We start from the raw sequence: 27223 nt of genomic DNA on the forward strand, positions 1-27223 counted from the left end.
GAACACATCAGGTCTGGTCTTGTGTGGACAACCCTGTCCCCTCTCTGCTTCCCCCCATGGCTGTGCATTCCCAGTGCCTTTCCAGGCCATGGCTGCTGTGACCTTTAAAGCTGAGCTGGCAAGAGGTGACATTCCATGTGACACTGCAGCATGACATGTTCCTTCCTCTACATTATACGACAAATAAATTTACACTCTTCTTAATTGCACATCATGGAGGACATTATAATACCTTGATCAGGTTGGGCCTGATGATCACGTCAAGACCCGTGACATAAAACACACCACCCTGTATTGACTGTTTCATCTTTTTTTATTTTTGTAATTATGCATAATAAATCTTCCACACAAAGTAATGAAAAGGATCCCTAAGGTGAAGGAAAAACAGAGTATTTGTGACCATACCAGACTGCAGATGTCAGGACACTGCCAGGCCCACGTCACACTCGAGCTCTTGGGAGAGCGAGCCAATGGGACCAGCATGATTTTCTGCCCAAATCTTGGTCTTGGTCTTGCTGTTTTGGCTTTAGGTGGTAACTCCAGCTGTTCCAAACCAGCTGGGACCCAGGAGCAGGGCATTTCATGACACACACAAGGAAATGACGCCATCAGAACAAACCCTCTGCACCTCAGTGTCACCACAACGGGAGGACAGCGAGAGAGAATTTTCTGTGCGACGCCGATGATGGTTCAGCAGCTGCTGGACCTTTTCTATCAGACTGCTGCTTTATCTGCTCCTCTCTTGCAAAAAGCCCTTTCACAGATAAATCAGGTTTTCTGCAGTCTGACACCTGGCTGAGCAGCGTCTGCCCTGGCAGGGCCTCTCTGGTGCTGCTCAGCCCGGAGTGTTTAAAACAGATGAACATCGAGCCAGCCCAGCAGCTTTAGAACCCACGGTTTAAAAGTGCATCTTCAGACTGACCTTTCCAAATCTGGGCAGCCCTGTTGACTCACAAACACTCTTAGTCTTTTAATAAAGACAAAATTGCAAATCACTACAGTAACCAAGAATAGTTATCCCCTTTTGACGTTTGCTCAAAGACCAAAACAAAACAGAATAAATCCAAAATAGAGATCAACTTATGTGCAGCTCAGTCATGGTTCATTAATTTCTCCTATTTGCCTAAGAAAACACTGCATCTCCAGTCTTACCATCATCTTTTCTCAAAAGCTTCTGCCATTTCAAAGCCCTAAATGCTCGTGGGCTCTATATATCCCTTTGCAGCTATATTTAAATAAATTTGGAAAGCGTTTTTTTTTTTTTTTTTTTTTTTTTTTTTTTTATAGCCAGCATTTCCATTTGTGTAGGACTCAAATGGACTTCTGTCTCTAAATAAGCAGATAAAAGGGAAGTACAATCTTAGCACATCCTTCAGAGGGATGAAACGGTGCAAGAAATTCTATTTAAAGCCATTCAAAGGACTTTCTGAAAGCAAACGCACCCGATTCCTCAGGTCAACAAACAGAACATGCTGGAGCAGGCAGTGAATACAGAGGGTTGCCACGCATCTTCAAGAACTAATTCCTTGAAATTGAAGTTTTGGCATGCAATGCACTGCTGACAGTCCCCCACACAGCAGCACGTGGGACGAGGAGAGTGGGTGCACGTGTGTGCAACAGGCATCCCCAAAATACAATCCCCACTTTGAAAAATGAAATTTCTTTCAAAATCACACCACTTCTTTTGCTTTTCCCACTGCTGGAACAGGTATATCAGGAAAGGACACTTGAAAACAACCAAAAAAGAGAGTAGTATTCTACATTCAGATAAATTTATACTTCTGCCATAAAACTTTAAAAGCCAAGAGGAGGTTTTCAACACAGAGCTTCGTCAAGGATCCCCAAAACACACTGTCACCATTAAGCACAGATTTACAGGACACTGGTCTATTTTACAATCTTGTAATTATTTTCTTTGGACTTTTTTTCCCCTCTTCCCTTACACGCTCAATTTCCAGGAACAATTTTGCACAGGAGCACAGAAAAACAAGTCTGTAAGGGACTTGACTCCAAAAGCAGGTGTTTCTTGCCCTCTGGAGAGTATTTGTCAGTCAAACAACAACAACAACAGAAGACTTGCTATTGAAAATCCTCCCACAAACATCTAAATCAAGTGTTTTGAATCTGCCTGGGAGCTAACCTGATTAAGATGCTGCTTGCTTAGTTCCCTCTGATGACAGCGTAGACAGCAATTTAAGGGCTGCAGCCTTGACAGTGCCACAGAAACGAAGGGCTGTGAGTGGAAACAAGGATTAGGTAACGAGCAACCCACGGCAGCATCCAAGAGACCATAAAAAGCTTGACCCAAGGAAGCTGCCCGCTCCAAAGAGCCAAAAATACAAATACTGCTTCCAAATCAAAGCCTGCAATCTCATGTAGCCTGTTAAGTTAAAAGGACGATCAGGTTTGTGGTTGGTAGTAACATCATACCCCATGTGTAAGGCCTCATTTTCATCAAACAAGCTCTAGGTTACGGACTATAAACACAAGGTTGCCTACAAGCCATCAGTGCCCCACAGCAGTCTGTCCCAGCGTGAGGCCGGGCTGGACACTGGCTCTGGGGTCACGGGGGCAGCTGGAGGGGTCAGGTTGGAAGGGATGCAGAGGTTCAATTCCCGTAGGATGGAGCGGGGCTGGCCTGGCCGGGTGTCCCTCAGCCCGAGTCCATGGTGAAGAGCTGGATGTCACGGGGGTTCCAGTACAGGGCCACGGCAGAGTTGTACACCAGGGACCACACGTAGGGGATGAAGAACTCCTCAGGCTGCTCCTCCTCCACGTACTTAAACTTCAGCTCGGGGAACTTCTGCAACAAGAAGCCAGAGTCCAGTGAGGGAAGGTTTGCATGTCTGCTTACAAACACACAGCCCACATAAACACTGAAGAAAGAGGTTTGGTGAAAAAAATAAGGGAAGGAACTAAACCATTAGAACCCAAGGAAAATATTTATAGGATAAAAAGAACATTTATAATTTCTTCTTTGAATTAAATGCTACATTAGCATATTGTATTCAAGCCTTTTACCATTGGTCACAATCCATTTGCCTGTTAACAGACTAAACACGTGAATCCTCTACAAAACACAAAGGTCTCAAGGAAAACTCATTTTTAGCAGCCCCTCAAAAGCCTTCTTGCTTGTGCAAGTACAAACATATTTACTGCATTTTCCCTTAAAAAAAATTTTGCCATTAATTGTACTTGGCTCCTTAGCAGGAAAATCCTCTGAAAAGGCTGAAAGCATAAATGCAGTTTATGGTATCATAGGATCACAGAATATCCCAAGCTGGAAGGGACCCACCAGGATCACCCAGCCCAGCTCCTACCCCTGCACAGACCCCCAGCAATCCCACCCTGGGCATCCCTGGCAGCGCTGTCCAAAGGCTCCTGGAGCTCTGGCAGCCTCGGGGCTGTGCCCATCCCTGGGGAGCCTGGGCAGTGCCAGCACCCTCTGGGGAAGAGCCTTTCCCTGAGATCCAACCTAAACCTCCCTGGCAGAGCTCCAGCCATTCTCTCTGGGTCTGTGCCAGTCAACAGAGAGAAGAGACAGACACTGCAACCTCAAGTTCCCATTTTTCTCATTTTTTCCCCTCCCAAAGCAGTGCACACTGCAAACCCACCAGGTTCACTCTTGGTAAGTGTGTATTTTGGAAAGAGCTGAGTCTACTTTTGCATTGTGCTCTTCACTTTATCCACTTCTAAATGTTGCCTGTGTCTGAGCTTGGCAGAGTCTCAGGCAAAAGCCGCATTGCAATGATCACTAGGGTAAGATAAAACATGACCCATTTTATTATTTATAAGGCTGTGGCTAAGACTAAGAATAAACTCCTCCGTGTGACATGATCAGAACAAGCACAGCAATGGCTAAGGAGCCTCTTTGCCCATTAATAATGAAGGGATTCCCTACCCTATTTCTTGAGCTCAGTGTCCTGTTTCCTTGCCTTTAGGGTACAAGAATTCTGGCTGGATCAGTCTCCTTTGAGGGGGCATTTCTTGGACACTTGGTTTTCAAGGTTAGGTATTTAACTTCAATGCTCCCATGTTATTTGTACTCTTGGATTCAGAAAACGCGTACAACTTGTAGAAAAGTTGTAGAAATATGTGGATGTGGCACCTGGGACATGGGTTGGTGGTGGCCTTGGCACTGCTGGGAGAGCGGCTGAACTCCAAGATCTTGGAAGCTTTTCCAACCTAAAGGATTCTGCATTATCTCTGTTCAAGGAAGTGAGGCAGCTAAAGGTAGGGCTGTTAAAGGCTCCTCTGCATCTAACCCCTGTTGAGTTCAAAGCCCAGAATCTCAAAGGTACATCAGCAAGTTTAATTTCCTGTGCCAGACATGCAGTTTGTGGTAGAGAACTCTCCCACAGCCGTTCTGTGCGTCTAAACCACTTTCCACCACCTCTCTACAACCTCTCCTCTCCAAGTCTGTTTTGACCAGCCTGTTCAATCTTCTGCATCACTTTGGTTTTTTCACTCTTACGTAATTTAGACCCCTACTCACCCCCCACCTCTCACTTCCAATCTCCCAGCCTACTGCCACGCCAACTCCTTTCCACTGCATCCTCATCCTCTCTCTTTAGCATACTTTTCTCTTTTGTACTCACCTAACCTTTCTTTTCTCACCAGCCTTGTGAGATCCTCCTTTTCATTGACATTCCTATCCCTTCCCAACTCAGCTCCCAGTTCTGAAGTTGTCCCTGTCTTCCCCCTCTATCACCCCCCCAACCAAGCCCTCATGTATATTTTCATTAGTATTTATTTTGCTTAAAAAAGCCCTGACATTCTAGTCTTCTTATCCTCAGTGTAATCTTCCCCACTTCCTTCCAAAACTTCCTGGCTTGTGGTCAGGGCAGACAGGAGCACGTTCTGTTCAGCACTGCATCAGCAGAATGAATGGCTCAACCTCACGATCACACCATGGCAGCACTTCCAGCCAGAGAAAAGTCTCACTCAGCTGCCACTCTTCACCCCAGGGGTGGCACGCTTCTCACCAGGGATGCAGCCCATGTAGCCCTTCTGGGAGGGAAGGAGGGGAAAGTCATTCAAGATTCTAATTTTAATTGAATTAAACACAACCTTCTTTTTCACCTTCAGGTTACAGATGTAGCTACTGGCTCTGCAAACATTCATGGCAGTAGCCTGGGACCATTCTTGGGCTCTTGTGCAGCTTAAAAAACATCTTCAGCCTCAAAACACTAGGCAAAATTACATCAGAAATTCCAACAGCTGCATCTGAGATGCTCAGGTCTTACTATCCCATTATCTCTCGGCTGCAAGGGCAGCATAAAATGGCTCAGGTGCATTCATATTTTCAGGCAATAAGCCATGCATTGATTTTATTATTCAGCCTCTCTTCAGGCTGATCGATGTTGCCATTTATTGCAATCGCACCACAGCAATTTAATAATCAATTTCAGATTGAAGGCTGAGTGTAACTCAGCGCAGTCAGCCTGGACTCTCTGACACTCAACATGTGCTTTGAACTGCCTGCGGGGTTGTCTTGGAAATGCAGACAAGGAGAATGAGATTTTTAAGGAGAGCAGTAATACACACTGCCACTACTTATACACAGTTTTGATTGAGGCTATATAAAAAGAATGTAGATAACATTAGGAGTGATGGATTTTTGAGGGTCCACCTGAACAGCAAGCTCAGGACAACTCAATGCATTGCTGATGAGACATGAAAAATTAGAATTCCAGGCCAGCAATTCAAACCCACATTCTTTAGATGACTGCAATGACCCACAGCTGTGTGCTGGCTATGTTTTCTAATTCATTTAAAATGAGAAATCCTAGAGGTCCAGCACAGAGAGAACTGCACCAGCATCTTTGGGGTGTGGATGCAGCACTTGGGAATATGGTTTAGTAGTGAGCACAGTCCTGCTGAGTTAATGTTTGAACTCAATGATCTTAGAGGGCTTTTCCAACCTCAATGATTCTATGACGTAACTTGCAAGATTAACCATGTCAGCCATCCACTGTTGAGATAAAAAAACTACCCACACTGTTTCACTAACAGAGTGTTCACTGAAAACAGAATTTGTTAACAAACAAAATCATCAAAAGTTCCTTCTTTAAGAGAATGACTTTATAACAATTTGTAACAGCAGGATTTAAAGACAATGTAGAAAGCCTGATTGATGCCAAAAAGCTTTAAGATTTTCAAAAAACTTTTCAAGATTTTCAGGTGACAGTCCAAGGAATGTTTAAACTCCAATTTGTGCCATTTGTCTCCTGTATGTCCTGCTTCAAAGGAGTGATCAGGAGCCTTGGGCCCTGGCTGTGTGCTGCAGACACACAGCAGGTGACACTGTAAAGCAACCAGGGCACACGGGTCTCAGGGCATGCCCAGAAATAACCCAGCCAGCAGTGGTGAGCACTTTATCACAGTTAACAAAATTGCCAAAGTGGCACATCAAACCTGCAGTGCACAAATCTATTTTCTTCTGCCTTGCTGCTGTTGTATTCAACTTACTTCTGGAAAGACAGTGGCACCCTAGCTGGTGACACTCCAATGAACCAGATTTTCAGCACCACTTACAAAGAGAGACCATGCTAAGACATCTTAAATGGCAATATTAATGACAGAGGAAAAGCCTTGGCATGGGATGAATCATCCCTTTTTTTTCCTTCACTGCCCTGTTTGTTTGGATGGATGGTGTGGAAAGATGGAGCCCCTCTGCTCTGGAGCCAGCCTGGCACAGCTGGGGCTGTTCAGCTGCACCAGAGAAGCTCCAGGGACACCTCAGAGCCCCTGCCAGGGCCTGCAGGGGCTCCAGGAGAGCTGCACAGCCCCTGGGGACAAGGCAGGCAGGGACAGCACCCAGGCAATGGCTCCCACGGCCAGAGGGCAGGCACAGATTTTGGCACATTGGGAATTAGGAATTGCTGGCTGGGAGGGTGGGCAGGCCCTGGCCCAGGGTGCCCAGAGCAGCTGTGGCTGCCCCTGGATCCCTGGCAGTGCCCCAGGCCAGGCTGGATGGGGCTTGGAGCAATCTGGGATGACAGAAGGTGTCCCTGTTCATGGCAGGGGGTGGAATGAGATAAGCTTTAAAGTCTCTCCCAACCCAAACCCTGTTTTGATCCAATATACAACAATGTTCACTATCTAAATTACTGAACTCCTTGCCTTGACATAAACAGGTCCATTGGAGCCCATTATTTGCATTTCTTGCCATCCCATAGAGGGACAGACAACCCCAGATAGTTTAAAATAAATCAGCCTGAGAAAGTCCTTGAAAACGTGAGAGACAGAGGTAACATTACAGTTTGGACGGCACAGTTTAAATACAGACACCACTTATCAGCTCCAGTGAATCACCCCACCACATCACCCTATCTTGTTTTCTTCTGCCAGACAAAGCAGAAGTCAGATTTCGTGGTTGGGATAAGGGTACAAATGAGACAGACCGAGAACTTTGCAGACGGTCTGCATTGTCAATCACATGATTAGATGAAAAACCACGGGAAGTCCTATGAACAGACACAGAACTGCAGTGCAGTAACTCCCCCACCACAGAAGTTCAACAACATTGGGGAGTTTTGTTGGGTTTTTGTTTTGTTGGTTTTTTTTTTTCTGGTTTGGTTTGGGTTTTTTTCAGTTAACGTTGAGGAAGGGAACATCACGGCCAGTGCACCTGGCTCTGCTCCAGGCAGCTCAGCGGCATCTGAGCTATAAGGCTTGAGCCATACATTAAATAAAACATCCCCTTCCCTCCAAATGAACCCTCAGAGCTGCTCTAAGGATACAGTGTTAGGTCAGTGGATGATCTCCGCTCAGATAACACGGGCAAGGGCAGATGGAGCTGCTTTAAGAGCAATGTCTTTGCTTCTTCCCTGATCTAGATGTTCTGCTGGATGAAAAGCAGCATTCATCAAAGATATGGGGCAGTCACTGTGGAAACTAAAGAAATTAAAGAGCTGGATTAATAAAAACCTGGAGAACACTCTTTTCCTCAAGTTCTGATTGGAAACTCTGGTTTCTGAAACAGCAATCAAGCACGAGTCAGTATTTTCAAAAGCAGGTGACTCTTTGAGCAGAGAAGTGCTGCTTTCAAAGGAGTCTACACATTTGAGAGTCAAATTCATGTGAACTTTACATCAATTCAAAGCTTCAAAGTCTTTCTGAAAATGGGATTTTTCTGTGTTTGAAAAGCTTACCATGAATCCTGTTTGGTAACCTAATGACTTGATGGCAAATTATGTGTTTCATATGGTTTCTGCTAAATATAGCAGTATTGCCTGCAGAGCATCTGTAGGATTGGACCTCATTAGCAAAATACATCAAATGGCAGAGGAAAAAAAGAGGGCTCAGGTTCAGCACTGTACCAAGCCTCTGTTATAGGGTCTATAATGAATATTTACCCCAGCAAGAATCGCCCCTAAAACCTGCCTTGCACCAAACATAGCAATCTGTGAGGATTTTGGGCAGAGGAATGACACCTGTATTTGACTGCCAAGTCCTCAATGCCACTTGGAAATCTGGTCCCCAAAATACCAATCTAAGTCAAATTAATGGCCAAGGATCTTGACAACAACTCAACAACAATCATGCCTGGCACACTGTTCATGGTATGGATATACAGGTACATATGGAAACATTGATATATTTGAGTTTTATATAAATACAAGGACTTGAGCTCTTTAACAGACCACAATTCGTGGAAGAAAATGTCTCAGTGCTCGCTCCAAGATACTGACAGATTGAATTTTTGCAATGGCTTAGTTCTCGTGGGGTGTTAAGGCTGTTTCATCTTTCTCAGGTTCTGTTCGTGTCTGTAGTGCTTCTCTTTGACTGCAGACAGAAAGTGTGTGGCTCTGGTGAAGTATCTGTATGGGCTACACCACACCTGCCTGATACCATCTTTTTCTCCTCCTCGGGCTCACAGCACAGAGGATGATGGTGGGGAGATGAAGGAAGCAAACAGGAAATGTGCTAGACTAAGTGTGAGCCACACATCTTGTTCAGAGATCTGCCTAAGGAATAGGTGCAAACGGAAAGACAGTGAAGAAAATGGGGGCTCAGAGCATGGCAGGGAGGTGGAAAAAAATATAAAACTTAGGGTAATAAGAGATTCAAAGCCATCTGTGCACAAGCTAAATATAATAAGTATATTACATATTATTTAATAAATATATATTAAATACAGTATTATTTAAAATAATAGAATGATTAAAGTTTAAGCCACTACACAAGCTGTAGTAGACAACAACATTGTTCCCAGGGAGCAAAATTCAGTAAGACAGGTAACCCACATTCTAATGGGTCACCATCTTCCAGGTCCAGGAGGGTAGGGGAGTTAATCTACAGAGAGAGAACTGTTTCAGCAAGTTTCATTGATATGTGATTTCTGTTTTCAGATCCCTTTGAGTAAAGGTTTGTACAACCACAGCTCCAGGAAAACAAATGCTCAGCAGTGAATTTTCAGTGTCGGATGTGAACTACTGCCAGAGAAGCAGACGTGCCTCTGGTCAGAGTTCAGCAATTACCAATTTTTTTATAGAGTACTGAGAAGCCAGGTCATTTTGGGAAAAATCAATCAAACAGTTCTGCCTAGATAATTATTGGTAAAAACACAATTAGTTAAATGAGTTAAATATTTGTGGCAAACCTGCCAGGGCACAAAGCTTTGCAGGGTACCATAAGAAGACTGCTTTTCTGTCTGGAATAGAATAGCAAATAATGAGAACTTTAAAGTCCTAGAAATTCAGAGACACAAACACATATACACATGTCTCTTTACCTTCCAGGAAAGGAAACTTGCTGATAAATGTCAATAGTCCCAAACTGTGCCATTTTTGTCCTCATACCAGGCTGTTATCTGCACAGATTCGAAAAGCTCTGTATAAATGAATATATCTGAGCTTAGGACAAGGTCAGGTATCTGGTATTTCAGGATCTGTTTGGTTCCACATCAGAAACACCTGGACTCTGGGCTACTTCCAGACAGCACCAAAAACAAACAGGACCACTGGTCAGCAGCTATAAAGACAGGCTGGGGGAGCTGGGGCTGTTCAGCTGCACCAGAGAAGCTCCAGGGACACCTCAGAGCCCCTGCCAGGGCCTCCAGGGGCTCCAGGAGAGCTGCACAGCCCCTGGGGACAAGGCAGGCAGGGACAGCACCCAGGCAATGGCTCCCACTGCCACAGGGCAGGCACAGATTTTGGCACATTGGGATTAGGAATTGCTGGCTGGGAGGGTGGGCAGGCCCTGGCCCAGGGTGCCCAGAGCAGCTGTGGCTGCCCCTGGATCCCTGGCAGTGCCCCAGGCCAGGCTGGATGGGGCTGGGAGCAGCCTGGGACAGTGGGAGGTGTCCCTGCCCATGGCAGGGGGTGGGATGCAATGAGCTTTAAACTTCCTTTCAACCCAAACTATTGTAGGATTCTATCCCTAATTCAAACTAATCCCTTAGTTTGAAGGATTTGAGTTTCTGTTCAGCTTCAGAGATCCTGTGTCGACCTGAAGAAATTTTGGAATGGGAGGAAAAGATAACCAAGATGAAAGACTGAACCAAACCTATGTGTCACACATGGTTAAGTATCATTAATCTCTACGTACATTTTATGCATCCTGACATTTATTGTCACAGTTCAAGGATTTATAGCCCTAACTATAATTTGCTTTCCCTGCCAGGATTGTTCTCTATGCCATGTTGTCTAGATGGACACAGATCTTTCCAGAACATTTCCTAGAGGACTGCTCAACAGCCAGGAGGCAGACTTGTCAGACCGTGGAGACAGAAAACAACAGAAACACTATGAGGACATTTCCAACACTGCAGAAAATACAATGCATGTTTGCTGTACCAAATAAAAAGAAAAGAAAGAGATTGATGTATGTAATACACTTGAAGCATGAGGATGAAGGCAGGACGTGTAAATGAGGTACCATCAACAAAAACCAGAACTTTCATTCACTTCAGGGCTTAACCTGAAAGAATGGTAATTCTCAGAAAATACAGTGGCCTTTTAAAAGAAAGAACACAGGTCTGAGCAAAAACTGAACAACTCAAAATGACAACAATTCAAACAAAGGATGTTTTTAACATGGAAAAAAAAAAACCTAACCAAGAAGAGAGTTAAACACATGGAAGAAACAAAGCTACTGACCCAATTGACAGAAACAGTTCTGGTCCTGACCTCGCTCTAGCACTTGTTATGTACATACACCAACCACTCAGACAAATAAGTAAAATCCTTTGTGTGTTTTTGAATTTAGGGAATTAAAATCTGAAAAACTGAATAATCCCTGAACCCATTTCTCAGTGGCATTAAAGGGCACCAAAGCACAAATGGGGATGAGTCTATCAACTCACAAAACTTTTATGGATATGAAGCAGACATATAAGCCTTTCCTACCATGGGATTTGCAGAAAATGCACATTTCATAACAACAGTCCCTATTTTTAACACTGGTAAGGAAGATGCAAATAAGTTTAAGCCCTGGCTTCCTGTGCTTCAGCCTGCAAGCCATTCTTCTCTAGATTAATGTGCAAGGCTTTACACAACCACGAAAAACAGTAGGCTTTCAGCAAACATTTTTGTTAAAACTGAAGTGAGTTTAGAAATCACTCATCATTAACACCTTTATATAGAAGACTTATAAACCCACTATCAAAAAGTTACAAGATTAGAACTAGATTTTAGATACCTCAACTCACAGTTAAGACCATAATGCCTTAGCAGTACCCTCAAAGAAGGGCTTAGAAATACATTAATTTTCAAATTCTCAGAACTAAACCCTGCACCTTATGAGACTTTCCAAACTCCAAAATATCACTCACTTGCCAAACAAAGCTGATTCAAGGCTGTATTTTTTTCTTTCCAGAATTTTATGAGTGAGATTTGAGCAACCTGGAAGGTGTCCCTGCGCATGGCAGGGGGTTTGAACAAATTGAGCTTTAAGGTTCCTTCCAGTTGAAAACATTCAGTGATTCTACGATTCTATGAATTCTGCCACTTTTCAAATGTGCAGAAGGTAAAGTTTAAGAAATTGGCAGCAATAAATCAGCTGGGAACATCTCATGAGGAAGAACTCTTTGAAGATCTCAAATTGGGCAAAAGCTCAAGTTGTCCTGAGTTCATACATGCACATGTACTGTTTGGATCACTCTGCAGAAGACAGAAAATGTATTTATAAAGTCAAGGAAGCAAGAGAAGGCAGGGGAAGATCAGTTCTGCAGTCAACCAGACCTGGAGCAGATAACCATCCCTGGAGGGATCTAAAAGCCGTGTGGATGCACTCTTGGGGATGTGGATCAATGGTAGTTTTGGCAGTACTGGGGGGATAGTTGGACTTGATGGTCTTAGAGAACTTTTCCAACACAAATGATTTTGTGATTCTGTGATCTGTGAGATCCTAAGATGCCTGCTCCCTCCAGAAAAAGCTCATGGTGCTCTCAGAGCCCCAGTATCACCTGGTCAGTGGGAAACCCTTATATGAAACAAGAAAAGGCTTTTTATGGTTCAGGACTTGCCAAAGACCAAAATAATTCTTCCGAGGCAATTTGTTTATTTTATTTTATTATTCTTCTACAATGTGGAAGAACACAAAGGAGGGTGAGGTAGGGTTGGGAAAGGCAAAGTCTCCTCTTGGAGATATTGTAAGTGAAGGCAGTAGAGAAGAATTAAGTTGTGTATCTGGACAAAGTCTGCTTTAACTTTGGGATAAAAATGACAGACCTTATTCCCTTCATCAGCCTTTTTTAAACACAAAGCCAATATTATAAATGCCCAACAATATTCCACTTCTCCTGTCAGAGACAACCATCTGCTAATTATTTTCTGAAAAGTGAGTTACACACTTTTAGTCTGATCGATATAATTTATTAAACTTTTTTTAACAATAACAACTTTTTTTAACATTAAATGGAAAGGATTTAAAAGGGCCTATGAAGTGCACAAATGACAGAAGCTTCACAGAAAATAACCCTGCTGAATAATGAATGTACACTAATATGTGTAGCTATATATTAAAAGACACAGAGAATCTGCTCTAGACAAATCTTACAGCCAATTATGTATTTTACATTTCAAGCAGCGAGAGCTACTGTTTAAGCCAGAGCAGTTGTTTTGACTTCGATAGCAGACTAGTCTAAAATACAAGGAATGTTGTTTATCATGGAAATGCTTTGTGCTCCAGATAACATCACGGATGGCTGCCCCACCTAGGCTACGGCACCATCCCACCGTCCTGAAACAAACCCCAGATAAACCTCTCCCTGCTGCCCGGCTCCTACTCCCACCAAAGATCCGACTGCTGTGCAAATAAAACCCTCACCATGGTGTGTGCCATGCAATCAGCAGCACAAAACGAGCAGAAGGTGCTGGATATGCATGTGACAGTGAAGGAAACTACTGGACTTTAAGAACATGACCCACCCTTTCATGTTTTGGTAGGGTACAGAAGCCTTGATCACTCTGGCACTCTGCCTTGATGCCAGAGGGATGCACCTCCGGAACCCTGTATGGACAATGTACATATCCTGACCCAGTAATACTACCCTTTTCTCCCTTTTTATATTTTTTTAGCTTTTTTCCCACTTTCTGTTTTTTTCATAGGATTGTCATGCCTAGGGTTATGTTTTTCTTCCTCCACCCTGGAGAAGGAGCTGAAGATTTGTCATCTGACTTGGTCCTACACTGCTCTTGCTGATGGAGACTGTGACCCATCTACGGAGTTTCCAGCACTCCTCTCTCTGCTCTTCAGCATCTGAGCTGGGAAGAGACTGGAGCACAATAACAGTATAAACCCCACTAATTTCACAGTTATAAGATTTTTCCTTTTGCAAACTACTATATGACCTTTCTCTGCTCTAATACAGTCTTGGGATAATCCAGCAGAACCAAAAGGATTGAGAGGTCAAAATGCTGTTTTCATCTGCCTGTTTCTTTCACCCCAAATCTAGAGTTACTACCATGTCACAGTTGTTTTGTTTTCTCATTTATTTGTGTAGACCATATTCCCCCAACACAAAAGGTGGCAGGAGAAGAGCACAGTGATTCAGTTTGCATACTTTTCCAGTGATGAGGTCCCAGACATGCTTTCACTACACATCAGTTCAACACTGCCTCCAAAACATCCCGCCAAGCCAAAAAGAACATTCCTTTGGACAACTGGGACCCTGTTCCTCTCCGTTATCACTGTACAAGGGTTGATGCGCTGCCTAGGCCTTGGCTTCGTGCATCAACCAGGGAGACAAGGCCCACTCTCCCAGCTGAGGTTAACACCTTTGATTTGCATCCTGGGGGCTGACATTCGCAGCATGTTTCCTGGTGTAGAGGGCTCCTGAAGGTCACTAGACGAGGTTTGAGTTTTCCTCACAGCAGCCACAGAGCTGAGGCCCGCGCCGACATCCTGCTCCGGTCCCTCCCACCCAGCGCGGCGGTGGAGCCGCGTGCCAAGCCCAAACATCCTCCCCCACCCCCAGCGCCCACGGAGGAAGACCTCCTTTTGATTTTGTACTTTTTAATCTGAGAGAGCCAGGCCTGTAAATATTACAAAAAATTATAACAATGACTAAAGAACAGAGACAGACTCGCTGTCACCAACTGTTAACTCTTAGATCAGGGCAGCCTAGGAAGTGGACCCTTATCTGCCTGAAGCTCAGGACGTGCTGACTAACACCCTATTGAGCCGGCAGACCTTTGGCTCCCTAATCTCCCCAAACTGGAAAATGTACACCCCAGTGGACATACTCCCTTCTTAAGAATTTCAAGCCTCTGCAAAAAGACAGACTGTGCTGCGAGATGAGCAGTGCTGCCCTGCTGCATGCAGGAAATCCCATTTATTTGTCTTGAGGAGTGAAATGTCAAGTGACAGTTAAACCTTTCCAGCCATAGCACACAGTGCCAGACTGCAGCCTTATCTCTGCCAGGACTGCCAGCCAAGGAGCTGGTGCCAAATGTGTACATTTGCACGGTAATTTTGTGAATGTGGACTTCACAGCTTTATTTAAAAAATTGCCTTAATGCCAAAAGTCCTTGAAGACAAACCAAAATCAGGGGAGGGGGCTGTGTTAAGTTGACCTCAACAAATAACCAGGACGCCTTTTCTTAAATGGAATTTTAGGTTGCTCATTCTATGCTATATTTTATTCTATATTCCATTATAATAATGTAGGTTGCAATAGCAATTTCAAATTAGGTTGAAGACATGTCTTTATAAATGATAGAAGCAAGCAGTGTGTAGAAAGGAGAAAGGCTAAGTATGAGCAGGACAAGGATTCCTTAAAGTGTTAAGACATCTTTGCAAATCTTGAACCTGGCCAACTGGTTCAAGGGCAATCTCCTTGACTGTCTGAGTACAGGAGCTGACTGCAACCAAAAGGGATCTGTATGTTTGGTGTCATCCTGCAGCCACCAGTTTAAAAAGTAGCACTCTCCTATAGTGAAACTGCTTTTTTTTTCCCTAATGCAAACAATCACCTCAATCTGAAAAAGGGCCCCAAGTGAGTTGCTGTTTCAATAATGAATTAAAATTATTTCTGTTTTCTTTTTCACTATGCTTTAGATGTAGCATTTCCATATTTTTTGCCTTCACTGACACTTCTTTTGTATTAAGACTTATCCTGGTAAAGACTGTCTTTAGGACATGAATCAAACATTTCTAGAGAACTCCCCACCTCAGGCTGGGGAATTCTTTCATAAATGCTACTATGTTCCTCTGTTATTGAACCTATCTGCCCCTTCCTCCCTGTGCATTCAAGCCAGGTTTGTTTACCCTGGTGACAACAATCAGGCCTTGCTGGCCTTAGCTCAGCAGCTTGGCAAGTCCTGGTGGGGCAGATAAGCACCAGGAATTCAAGTAAAGTTTTGCTGCCTGACTCTGCTCAGAACTACAGGCACCACTTGGATCTCATGGGTCTCACACCAAGGACAATGTGTAAGTTGAAGGCCTGTGCTCTCCTCCCACTCCACAAACACAAAATTTCCTTACATGTTTTGGAGCTGCCAGTCTCCCATAGACTCGAGGGACCTTCCCTCAGCGAATTACCCATCACTATCCAGCCTCTGGCTTCCCATCTATAGAAACCATCTTTGCTGTGGTTTTTGATAGCTCACATGCTGCAGTGAAGGAAGGGAAATCTCTCTCGTGCAGCTTTGGATGCTGCTGCTACAGCATCATCAAGATGGGAAATTCTCACCCCACTGCTACACTGACTGCCCTCAAGCCCCAGCTCATAATCCACAGGTTGGTTGCTCTCCCCAGAGTTTAAACATCAGAGCAATGGCTTTAAACTGCCAGAGGACAGGGTTAGATGGGATATAAGGAAGAAATTTTCGGCTGTGAGGGTGGTGAGGCCCTGGCACAGGTTGTCCAGAGCAGCTGTGGCTGCCCCATCCCTGGAGGAGTTTAAAAGCCATGTGGATGTGGCATTTGTGGGGGACATGGGTGGCCTTGGCAGTGCTGGGGAATGGTTTGACTCGCTGGTCTAAGAGGGTTTTTCTAACTTAAAGGACAAGGAGAAAACCTGGGTAGAAGGGAGCATAGTAGGATTTGTAAGGCAAGAGAGTCAACATGAGGACACAGTCAAGAAAAATCAGCCTTTGTTTGTGAGCTCAACAGATTGTGGGTTTAGAATTAAAATCTTATCATAAACCCAGCCTAAATCCATGTGGATTTAAGATTCAATACCATCATCTGATACCCCAGAACATCTACAGTGACAAAAAAGGCAGGGTGGTCTAAACCAGCTGCCCTCCAAATCCTAACACCAGAGTCCTCAGCAATGATGACAGATATGAGAAACCCCTGCTTGGCTAGGAAAAAGCCATTTCCATCTCTAATCATCCTCAGCAGGAACAAACAGCCTGTAAATCAACTGGAGAGAAGCTTTGCAACTTGTACCAAAGGTTGTGACAAAATTAAACTCTGTATGGGAATGCAGGGGACGCAGCCATCAGCTGACAAAGTACATCTCTTCCTCATTCTCACTTCTTGGTGCAGTTGCTGTAAACATTCAAGACATTCCTCTGATTTATGCATTTAATTAGAAGATATCTGTAACATTCCTGCTGTTTACATTTAACCCAACATTGCAATGAAAGCTGTAATTTTGTCTGGGATTTATATTCTGTACTCAAACTTATTTTGATTCCTTGATTTAAACATACACACAGAAGTGAAAACGTGTCAAAATCATGAAAATGGAAGAGATTATACTCCATTATCTAGTTCATCTGTCATCCAGGGCAGAAATTTTCTGAGGACTGTTTTTCTCAATCTGCCACATATTATGGAAACTTAATTCAAAAGACTAATTCAGAAAAGACAGCTAAACCTTATAAGTGGAAGAGCAATTGGATGAGTATAATTAGAAGTTACATGATTTTTTTCTCCCTTTATCTTGTATTTAGTTGTCATAACCCATTAAATTTTGCACCTTTTGGGATAAAGTTCTTGGCCTCTGACACAACACTTTATTACGCTTTATTTAAAAAGTGGTGAATACTTCTTTTTCTTGATGGAGGGGGGATAATGTGGGACTTTATTAATCAAACAAATTAATAAATTCATTTTAAATGCAACTTTTTATACTTTTCAGCTACTCTGCCTGCAGTGAAGGTTTGCAGTAGAAAAGGAATACACAGGTTGGAAATAGCTTTCAACTGAGCAGGGGAAGAAAGGGGTCAGGGCATTTCAGCGTAATTTTACTTTATTTTGACCAAAGCTGCAAGATATTTGGAAACAACACGTCATGCGAATGCAGTGCCTTTGGCACTGTGCTTTTCATTGGACTCACAACATATGCAATGGAGCGAGGGGAGGCTGCACAACACATGTGAGGCAGATTTAGTCACAGCAAAAAACGTAATAAAAGTATAGGGAGGCTTTCTAGGGAGGGAAACTTGGGGAATGTTATTTAGCTTGAGCAATTATACAGCTCTGAAGTGAGCAGGGGCTGGGCTCTGGCTGGAAGCCCTCCTGTAAGATGTGTTGGACAGGGAGTTTTGGGCTGCTCATAAGTGCGGGGCTTCTGCCAATCTCCTGCAAAGCCAAAGCTCTCCAGCTCTGGGCAGGGAAGCTCCTCTGTGCTCTCTTTCAGAAAAAATGGGATCACCCTTGAAGGTTAAGAGAGTTCAAATGATGTGGCAGGCCAGCAGTTAGCAGAATGGAAGTAGCTTTGAAAAACGTACACGTGCAGAGAGTTGTTTACCCAGGTCAGAGCTCTGTTGCCATGGGGAGCAACTTGGAAACTCTCACACTGCTTTCCCATCCTCCTGTTTCTCCAGAGCTTGCCTTCTGCCTTGCACTTGGTATCTCTTTCTTGTAGCAGCTTCCTTAAACCAATGAAATCAGTCAATCTAATGGTGTCAAACAACAGATACACAAAGACAGACTGTGTCATGTTAGAATCTGTGTAAAGCTTAAATTTTTCTGCTCAAAGTCTCTTACTTGTGCCCTTCCTTCTCACAAAGTAAGAGAATGAGAGAATTGTAGAATGGTTTGATTCGAAGGGGCCTTAAAGTCCATTGCATTCCAACCCCCTGCCTTGGGCAGGGACACCTTCCACTATCCCATGGTGCTCCAAGCCCTGTCCAGACTGGCCTTGGACATTTCTAGGGATCCAGGGGCAGCCACAGCTTCTTTGGGAAACCTTGTGTCAGGCACTCACCACCCTCATAGTCAAGAATTCTTTCCTAATATCTAGTCAAAACATTCTTCTTCTAGTTTAAATTACACCATCTTTCTAAGTGCCACTGAAAAATTAAATTTTGGGACTGGTTCTTTATTTTTAAATTGCACAATTAATTTAAAATAGATGCACAGACAGCCAATGGAGTGTCTGAAGAGCTCTGAAGAGCTGAATAAGTTCTGAATCAGAACTTATTGCTAACCTTGCTGGTTATTTCACATTGCAATGAAAGGCCAGAGTTCAGCTGTGGATAAAGAAATATTTCACTGATCTCTTTTGGTAATCCACACTCCCTTTAGTAGACTGGAGTTTGTGTGTCATCTCCTGACCCTTCTCCTCCACAAAGCTTGCAGAGCACCCAACATCAGCCCCTCACCATTTACTGTCTTGTGCAGGGATGCTCTTCCATATAATGTCATACATTCCTCATCATGGATGACAGAAAATGTCACAAGTTACATTATTCTCCTCCAAAACTTCACTCCTAACAGTTTCTGCTCATCACAGCTCAATAGTGTCCTCATGGCTGAGAACCAGCTGGAGCACATTTCACTGGGTATGAGCTGAAGATGCTGAAAGGGTCCCTCTCACCCTGACTGTCACCAGTGGACTGCCACCAGATTCTTCAGGTCCAAGGAAGGAGAAGATCTTTGCAGTAGACTTCCCTTGTGTCCCTTACAGAAATATTTTTCTGCTCTCTACAGGTAGCATAAAGAATTACATAATTATTTCATAGAGTCATAGAATCCCAGAATGGTGTGGGAGGGACCTTCAAAGCTTATTCAGTGCCACTTCCTGCCATGGGCAGGGACACAGGTTCCAGGTTGCTCTAAGCCCCATCCAACTGGCCTTGGACCCTGTCAGGGATGGATCATCCTTCACCTCCCCAGGCAATGTGTATTTTACCTCCCTACATTATAAAAAATTTCTTCCTTATACCTTACTCTGAATTTACCTTCTTTTCATTTAAAACTTTAACCCTTATCCTGAGCAAAAAAAAAGAAACAAAGCCTCCTTTAACACCTCTTGTTACATGACACTACTTCATATTCTAAAGCTTTTGCATGTAACTGCATGAATTTTTATCTGTTGCCTTAATGGGAGCTAGTTAATTACAACCCACAGAGTGCCACAGCCAAGGCTGAGGCATTATTCAGCTCAGCTGGGTACAGGGCTGTGGCTGCAGTTACAGCTCTGCAGAGCAACAAAGGGAATTCCAGTCATGGCAAGGTGAAGAAGACCATGGGAGAGAAGCAGCAAACTCCTGCACCGCTGATCAACCTGCTGCTAGAATTGGTTTATTTTCCCTTTCTCATTTATTGAAAAATTAAGTCTCAGTAGATATTACTGTATTAATTTTATTACATTTGCATTTATACAATTAAATTGTTACTGTTACCTAGTCCATGGCAGTCCTGGTTGGGCAGGTACGACCTTGTTGTCTGCGCATTTTTCTTTAAACTTTTTTTTTTTGGGATAGCCAAAACACTGCCCAGCCTTCTGCAGGAGACTAACCTGCATAACAGTATTATGGAATCTCTTTGGAAGCAGCTATGGCAAATCCAGGATAAGGTGATTTCACTCCAATGCAATTGTTGAGCTTTGCAAAGAAAGCAATGACTCGGGAATGAAGTGACTGAATCCAGAACGCAGCTTCCAGAAGGTAACTGGAATAATCTTCAGGGGTGGAGGGGACAGACAGTAAGCCTCCATGTAAATATTAGTCTCCATGCAGACAGCAGCTTGGGAATAGGAGTGTCCTGTGCTAGCCCACCCTTCATCCTCATCTTGGCCAATGCACCTCATTCCTGAGCTGCAGAATCACTGTACTCCAGTCACTCACCCAAGCACCACCCTCCCAAGCTACCTTGGATTCTTGTGCAATATCCATCTCTGATGCATTCCTTTATCCTGGAATGAAATGTGCTTCCCTGGATTTCAGTAGGACAAACATGTCTTCTGTACGAACAGGATGCTTCTTTCCTAGAGAACTGTAATCTAACTACAAGCAAGATGTAAAGGAGAGAATAAAAACAGACAACATACTTGATTTTAAAACTACAGCTGTCGACATAACCCTGATGCCAGTGAAACCCTCACCAGTGCTTCTGAGAACCCTACATGTAAGACTTTCATTATATTTGCATTTATATTATTTAGTTTTACTATCTATTACTCCAAAATAGCCTATTTTCAGCCAGTCCTTTATCTTGTATGTACTCAAGAAAATTAAGACTTTAAACAAACATTGAAGAAAAGTGAGGCTCTGGCTTAGATCTTCCAGAGCAGCTGTGGCTGCCCCTGGATCCCTGGAAGTGTCCAAGGCCAGGCTGGACAGGGCTTGGAGAAACCTGGAATAGTGGAGGGTGCCCCTGCCCATGGCAGGGGGTGACCTGGATCAGCTCTAAGCCTTTTCAACCCAAACCATTGGCTTGGTTCTAAACCCAAACCATGGCTCTAAATTATTTGGAGCTTCCCCAGATGACAGTAAAGGTCTTTTTGGGATTGTGACAAGGTCAGTCATTTTTCAATGCATAATGCAAGGAGATTTGAGTGTTACTGGCACTCTGATGGCCTTAAACATCATCAGCCTCTCACTGACAGAATGAGGGATCTCCAATCATGCACAGCCCTTAGCCATCGTGGCTTTCCTTGTTCACAATGGAAAGGACCATCATTCTGAGATCCTCAGGAGTACTTATGACACACTACTTTAAAATGGAAAATTATATTTATACTACTAAACCACAATTTTTTAAAAGCAAGGAATGCTAAATTCGTAATATTTTTACTTTAACTTGAGTTGCAGACACAGCTTGGAAAACATCTGAATTTTATGAGCCTCAGTTATGTCGGTAATGAGGCCAAATCACCCACTTATCCTTCCCTGCCGTGGCTCAGGCTCGCAGGATGCAGGCCATGGGCAGGGTCCCTTGCTGGCACCAGCCCCAGGCGGCTCCTGCAACAACCACCACGGCTCACAGAGTTGCAGATGAGGCTTACATGGTGCTTTCACAGGTTGTGGAGCTGTTTTCAGCCACTTTTTCTTTGTGGAACAAAGGATCACAAATATGAAGCTAAATGAACTAAGTGAGCTCTAAATACTTCCACAGTGATTTGCTCATAATAAAAAGGAGACTACCATATTAGACTGCAAAAATTCTGTTTACAGGATTTTTGTATAAGAAGTGATGAAATTAAGAGAGACTGCATTACTTGCTACTGCTATCAATTAATGCAGCAACCACTTCCAGACATAATAATTACCATATGTGCACTGTGCTTTACCTCTGGGCTTAGTAATTTCATACATGGGAGGGTACAACTATTGATTGCATTAAAACAGACTAATGTGTTATGAGAGACATGCTCCCAGTGCAATACATGGTTGCACAAAACTAAAATAGTACAGGAACAGACACCTGCATCCACCAGCAGACAACCTGCAAATGGTCATTTCTCCATCCCCTCTAAAACACACAGATACAGTGTGTCACACAGAAAAAAGTATTGCAAAAGGAGTGAGCTCAGCTAATTAGGGACAAAACTGGGGAGTCTTAAGAGACAGATGTTGACCTCTGGAGAAATGAAAAATCCTCAGGAGTAGCTGCTATCAATATAAATAAATTAATAAAACCAAAATGGGTCTTTGTTTCTCAATGCAATTTGCACAATTGAGAATTTGCTCATGTTTAGGTTGAGTATTAGGAAAAACTTCTTGACTGAGAAGGTTGACCAGCCTGGCACAGTTTCACAGGCCAGTGGTGGAGTGCCCATCCCTGGAGGGGCATAAGACCTGTGTGGATGCAGCACTTGGTGCATGGGTTAATGGTGGCCTTGGCAGTGCTGGGGAACAGCTGGACTTGATGGTCTTAGAGGCCTTTTCCAACCCAGATGATTCTGTGATTGACAACCAGCTCTGCCCTGCAAACTTCAGAGCAGCCTGGAGTCTGGTAAGTCGCAAAAAAAAAATGCATTTTCATTTTTAAAAGTGCAGTTGTTTTTTAAAGTTTCCTGAAAACTTTAAAAATTAAAGACAATGACCTCCAAATAGCATCTAAAAAGAGAGGTGTTTACCTTGCCATTACACAGCTGATTTTGTAACTATATGCAAAACCAGCAACACACTCAGAAAGAACTGCACTTGGTTTTTTTGTTGTCATCCTATATGCATAATTAAAGACATATTTCTATTCAATTCTGGTTAAGCTCCTACAAGTTATTTATAAGTTATATATAACTTAGGCTTTAAAGCATCCCTTAAACAACAAAGCATTGTTTATGTTTTTAATAAATCTTAATTTTCACTCCTCTAATTCAGAAGACATTTTTTTTAAGCAAGAATACACTGAATTCAGTAGGCAAATCTCCCATTAACATAACTCAATTGCCCTAAAATAATATTTATAAAGACTGGTAACTGTGATGCAAAGAGCTAAATGTAATAGGCAAAATTATCCTGCATTAGTAGTATATTCATAAAGGGTGAGAGTGTGTCAGCAATTTCCAGAAACCTTAAAAGTAGGAAGGAACCTGGTTTTTTTCAGCAAAAGCACCAAAAATAAGCGTCAGCACAAAGAGTTAACACATTCTTCCTACTTCTGAGAGCAGGAACGGGGCCGATTTCGTCAGTGAGGTTTGGCAGCGCGCGAAATCCTGTAACCAATTCCATTTCCTGATAAATGAACGGTCCACAGGGGAAAGTCAGCCAGAGGCTTTGGGAACTGCCGAGCGCTCAGACATGACCGAGAGGCTCCTGGAAGGAGCCAGACTGTCTCTTTGCTTATCGTCGCCCAGCCGAGCGGCACCAGCGCAATGCCGGTGCTGCCAGACTGCGCTGCGAGCCCGGGCCACGGCACAGCCGCTCCAGCCGCATGTGAGACCCCAGAAAATCAGAAAATACACCAGTCCCAGCACATGCCTGACATCAGGCTCTAGGAACACTGAGAACACATGGCCGTGTAATACAGGCGTTGGGATGGGACTTGTAACAGTCCGCATTGTTTATGTGTTTCAGAGCCAAGTGCTAGGAGTGACTCGGTATTCTGGAGCTGAGGATCTCGCCCCCACCCTTCCAACAGGAAAAAGCCAAATACAGAATGATAAATCATTCATTATTGGTTGGATTTTGGCATCAGTGAGGCTGTGAAGGAGGGGTTTTCTATTGGAGCTATAGGGTGCGTCTCCTCAAGAGCTGAACGTCACTCTCAAGTCCTAAACCGTTCTTCATTTTGAGCTACAAATTCTTTTTTAAAAGTTATCTTCATAAATGTGACTAACAGTCTTACTGAATGTTAACAGTAAATATCAGCTCTAATAGCAAAATGACAAATGTGCCCCAACCCAAAATCAGCCCTGAGTTTCTATTTAAATACTAACTTTTCAGACAGAGTTAACCTGGATGTTTGTTCACTTTCATATTATTACAAATCAATTCACAACTCCAACATTTTTACAGGAAATTCAAGTAGTTTGACATACACAGAACTGAACTTTCAAAAGTCTAAAATTTGAGCTTGTAAAAAAGAATAAAAATACTGCCAGTCTGATGACCCCTGAAGGGAAGGGAAAAAAAAGAAAAAGCTCAAATAATAACTTCAGGCCCTTCATTACCAAAATCCTGGGTAAGTTTTCAAGTGGCTTGCAGGCTTATAATAGCAACTATGTCTGCAATTGATTAGCTCCCCCAGCACAACCAGATGTCTCGGTGACAGGGAGAAAGTACTGTGGGTTTGGAGTTTACTGGGATGCACAATATCCCATCACTGAAAAACAGAATAATAAATGGGAAGGTGGGGAAACGAAAGATTTATTATTATATATCTTTATATAAATATTATACTTGTTCTCAATGTGTCTGAATCCAGTTTTACTGCATGTTCTAGTTCTTTGGAAAGTCCAGGATAAATTCTTTCTTGTTCCCAAAGAAAATGCTAGAGACTTAGTTGAATCTGTCCTTTATCACAGCATCACTACTCATTCCTTTGCTGGGATCTTGCTGGGTGCTTTCTGCTCATGGCTGTGACAAATACAAGGTAACAGCATAAAAGAATGACAGTTCACTACATTATCTATCTGCACAGGTTTGCAAACAAGGTACGTGGCCTTGGAGGAACACCAGAGCACTGTTTCAGACATAACACCCACACGTAGACCAAACAAACTCCCCGTTCCTGCCGCTCCTTCCCTGACTTTACCTTGCATTAATTAATGCATGCTTTAAACCTCAAATGAGAAAAGCAGTGGGAATATCTGAAGGAGATACAAAAAAGATTTGCTACTCTTTGAAGCATTTTGATATTCACAACTCTGCCGCCTTTAAAGTATCCTTGATCCTTTTTGGGCTGCTGCTGTGCTTCTACCAAAGACTGCGATGACTCTGTGCACAGCATTGCATAACGAGCAAGGAACACTGCAGCAAGAAAAAGTCCTCCAGCTCTGTCGTGGGTTGACAGCCTTTATCCCAATATCGTGTGTTGTGTCTGGCAGCTGTGCCTTTTCTCTCTTCCCCCCCCCCCCCCCCCGGCCGTCTTGCTGCGGCGGGGCGGGGAAGAGAGGGGGGAGTGTTTGACCAGGCCTTTTTGGCTTTTGGCTTTTGCTGCTTGGCTTGGCTAGCCGCTTTGCTTGCTTGCTTTCTGCTTTTTTGTGCTGTTTTTTTCCTTTTCTCTTGCTCCCTCTTTCTTACCCTCCCCTGAAGATACTGGACCGGCTCCGGACCTGACCTGAAGACGTCCAGGACACCCGAAGCTTGCAGAGAAGCGCCGCGCCCTCTCAACACACAGTCTGTTTTTTCTGTTTTCTTTTCTTTTCTTGTGTTGGGGAGTGTTCTTTTGTTACTTGTAAATAAATAGGTTTTGTTTTCCACTTTGCTCCTCCGAGAAATTCCTTCCCGAACCCGGTGTTGGGGGAGGGGTGGTTGGAGGTTTGTTTTGTTTTTGGGGGGCTCCCTTTTGGAGATTTCCCCTAATTTGTCCTAAACCAGGACAAGCTCTCTTAAGGATGTGGCATTAAAGTGGAGGATAACACTGCAGGTATGGAGTGCCACAGGCTGGCTGACAGAGGCAAAGCCCAGCACAGAAGGATTAGTATTTCTACCATAGAATAGCAGAACTGTCTGAGTTGCAAGAGATCTTAAAGGTCATTCTGTTCCAACCCCCTGCCATGGGCAGGGACACCTCCCACTGTCCCAGGCTGCTCCAAGCCCCATCCAGCCTGGCCTGGGGCACTGCCAGGGATCCAGGGGCAGCCACAGCTTCTGGCACAGGGCAACCTCTGCCAGGGCCTCACAGGTAAGTATTTCTTCCCAATATCTAACAAACTTACAACAAACAGTCAAAGTACATTGAAGAGATTCAGACATCAGTGTCTTATTTTAATTGTAACCTGCGTAAGAGAAATTATTCACCAAGAAGGGTGACAAAAGCCAACCTATTCAGGACAAGAGTGAGCAAAAGCTGATGGATTTGATGTGGGTCGCTCCCAGCTTCTTTGAGCGGACTGTGCACCTGCTAACAAAGCTCTACCTCCATCCCATTGCTCCCTGAGCTGCTTCTCTCAATCCACTCCAGCTGAGATGGCTTAAAGTCAGGAGCTCACAGAGAGTTTTGCTGCTCAGGTCACATACAGCACAGGCAGCAACACAGCTCTCACGGCATGAGATCCTCACCAGGCTTGCTGACCATGGCACCACTTTCTGAGCTACCATGTAACCAATGCAATCCCCACAGAGCAGCAGCCAGGGAAATCAGGGAGAGGGCAGGGGAACATGACACACAGTCCCTCCTTCCTCCTAACTAATACCAGTCACTGTGAACCACACACTGCCCACCATGGGACACACACAGCCTTGGGGCCTGCCTGGTGTCCTGCTTGCATCATGCCTGGTACCATCTCCTAAGCATGAAGATACAGCCTGACAACCTTGAGAATGTTGGAGCCATCAGCAAAACTTTCCAGTAGAAGCAGAATTTTCCCCATGAAAATAAATGCTTCAGTGACTAGGAAGAAAACAAGACTGAAGTTCTCAGTTTATTCTTCATCTCTGAAGAAAAGCTGTTATACAAATGGTCTAAGTTGAAAGCATGATTACTATTTTCTGTTCAAAGAGAGTTTTGGGTGCTTTACAATAAGAAACTGATATTACATAAGAAACAGTTTAAAGATCAGAGATTCAAAAGTTTGCTAATGCTTTTTTTCCTATGTTGATGCTGCAGTGATGTTTATATTACTCTTCAATAGGGAGGTGTCAGAAAAGCATTAATAGGTTTTTAACGGTGTGCCAGGCAGACAAGCAAAATAAAATAGCTGGGTTTTTTTCTTGTTCTAGTCAACAATGCCAAAAATTACTGTTTATTTTTCTCCGCCCCCATGAAAGAATTTATAACCACTGAAGTAAACTCAAGTTTAAAAGCTGGTTTTAATACCAAAATTGACTGACAGCTGCTGTGTAAAAGCAAACCTAACTTGTTTGGGTTCTCAGGAGCATTCACATTTGAAAAATTTAGTTTCCTGGAATCATTTGAAGGGTGGTTTTTGGTGTTTTGGGTTTTTTTTGGTTTTTGTCCCTTTCCCCATAATGCTACAAAAATA

The 27223-nt window shown here is 43.6% G+C and overlaps 1 protein-coding gene across 2 annotated transcripts in view; it reads right to left on the reverse strand.

Moving 5' to 3' along the window:
* Positions 1 to 294: 294 nt before the first annotated feature.
* The window catches only part of DYM (dymeclin), a 210015-nt gene continuing 183086 nt past the window's right edge, over positions 295 to 27223 (reverse strand). For both annotated transcript variants that reach the window (XM_059492245.1, XM_059492246.1), the window contains one exon: positions 295 to 2803. In XM_059492245.1, coding sequence (XP_059348228.1) covers positions 2654 to 2803 — 150 coding nt within the window. In that variant the 3' untranslated portion in view covers positions 295 to 2653. The remainder of the gene's footprint in view (positions 2804 to 27223) is intronic.

The sequence above is a fragment of the Ammospiza nelsoni genome, chromosome Z, assembly GCF_027579445.1.
Source record: "Ammospiza nelsoni isolate bAmmNel1 chromosome Z, bAmmNel1.pri, whole genome shotgun sequence".
Classification (NCBI taxonomy): domain Eukaryota; kingdom Metazoa; phylum Chordata; class Aves; order Passeriformes; family Passerellidae; genus Ammospiza; species Ammospiza nelsoni.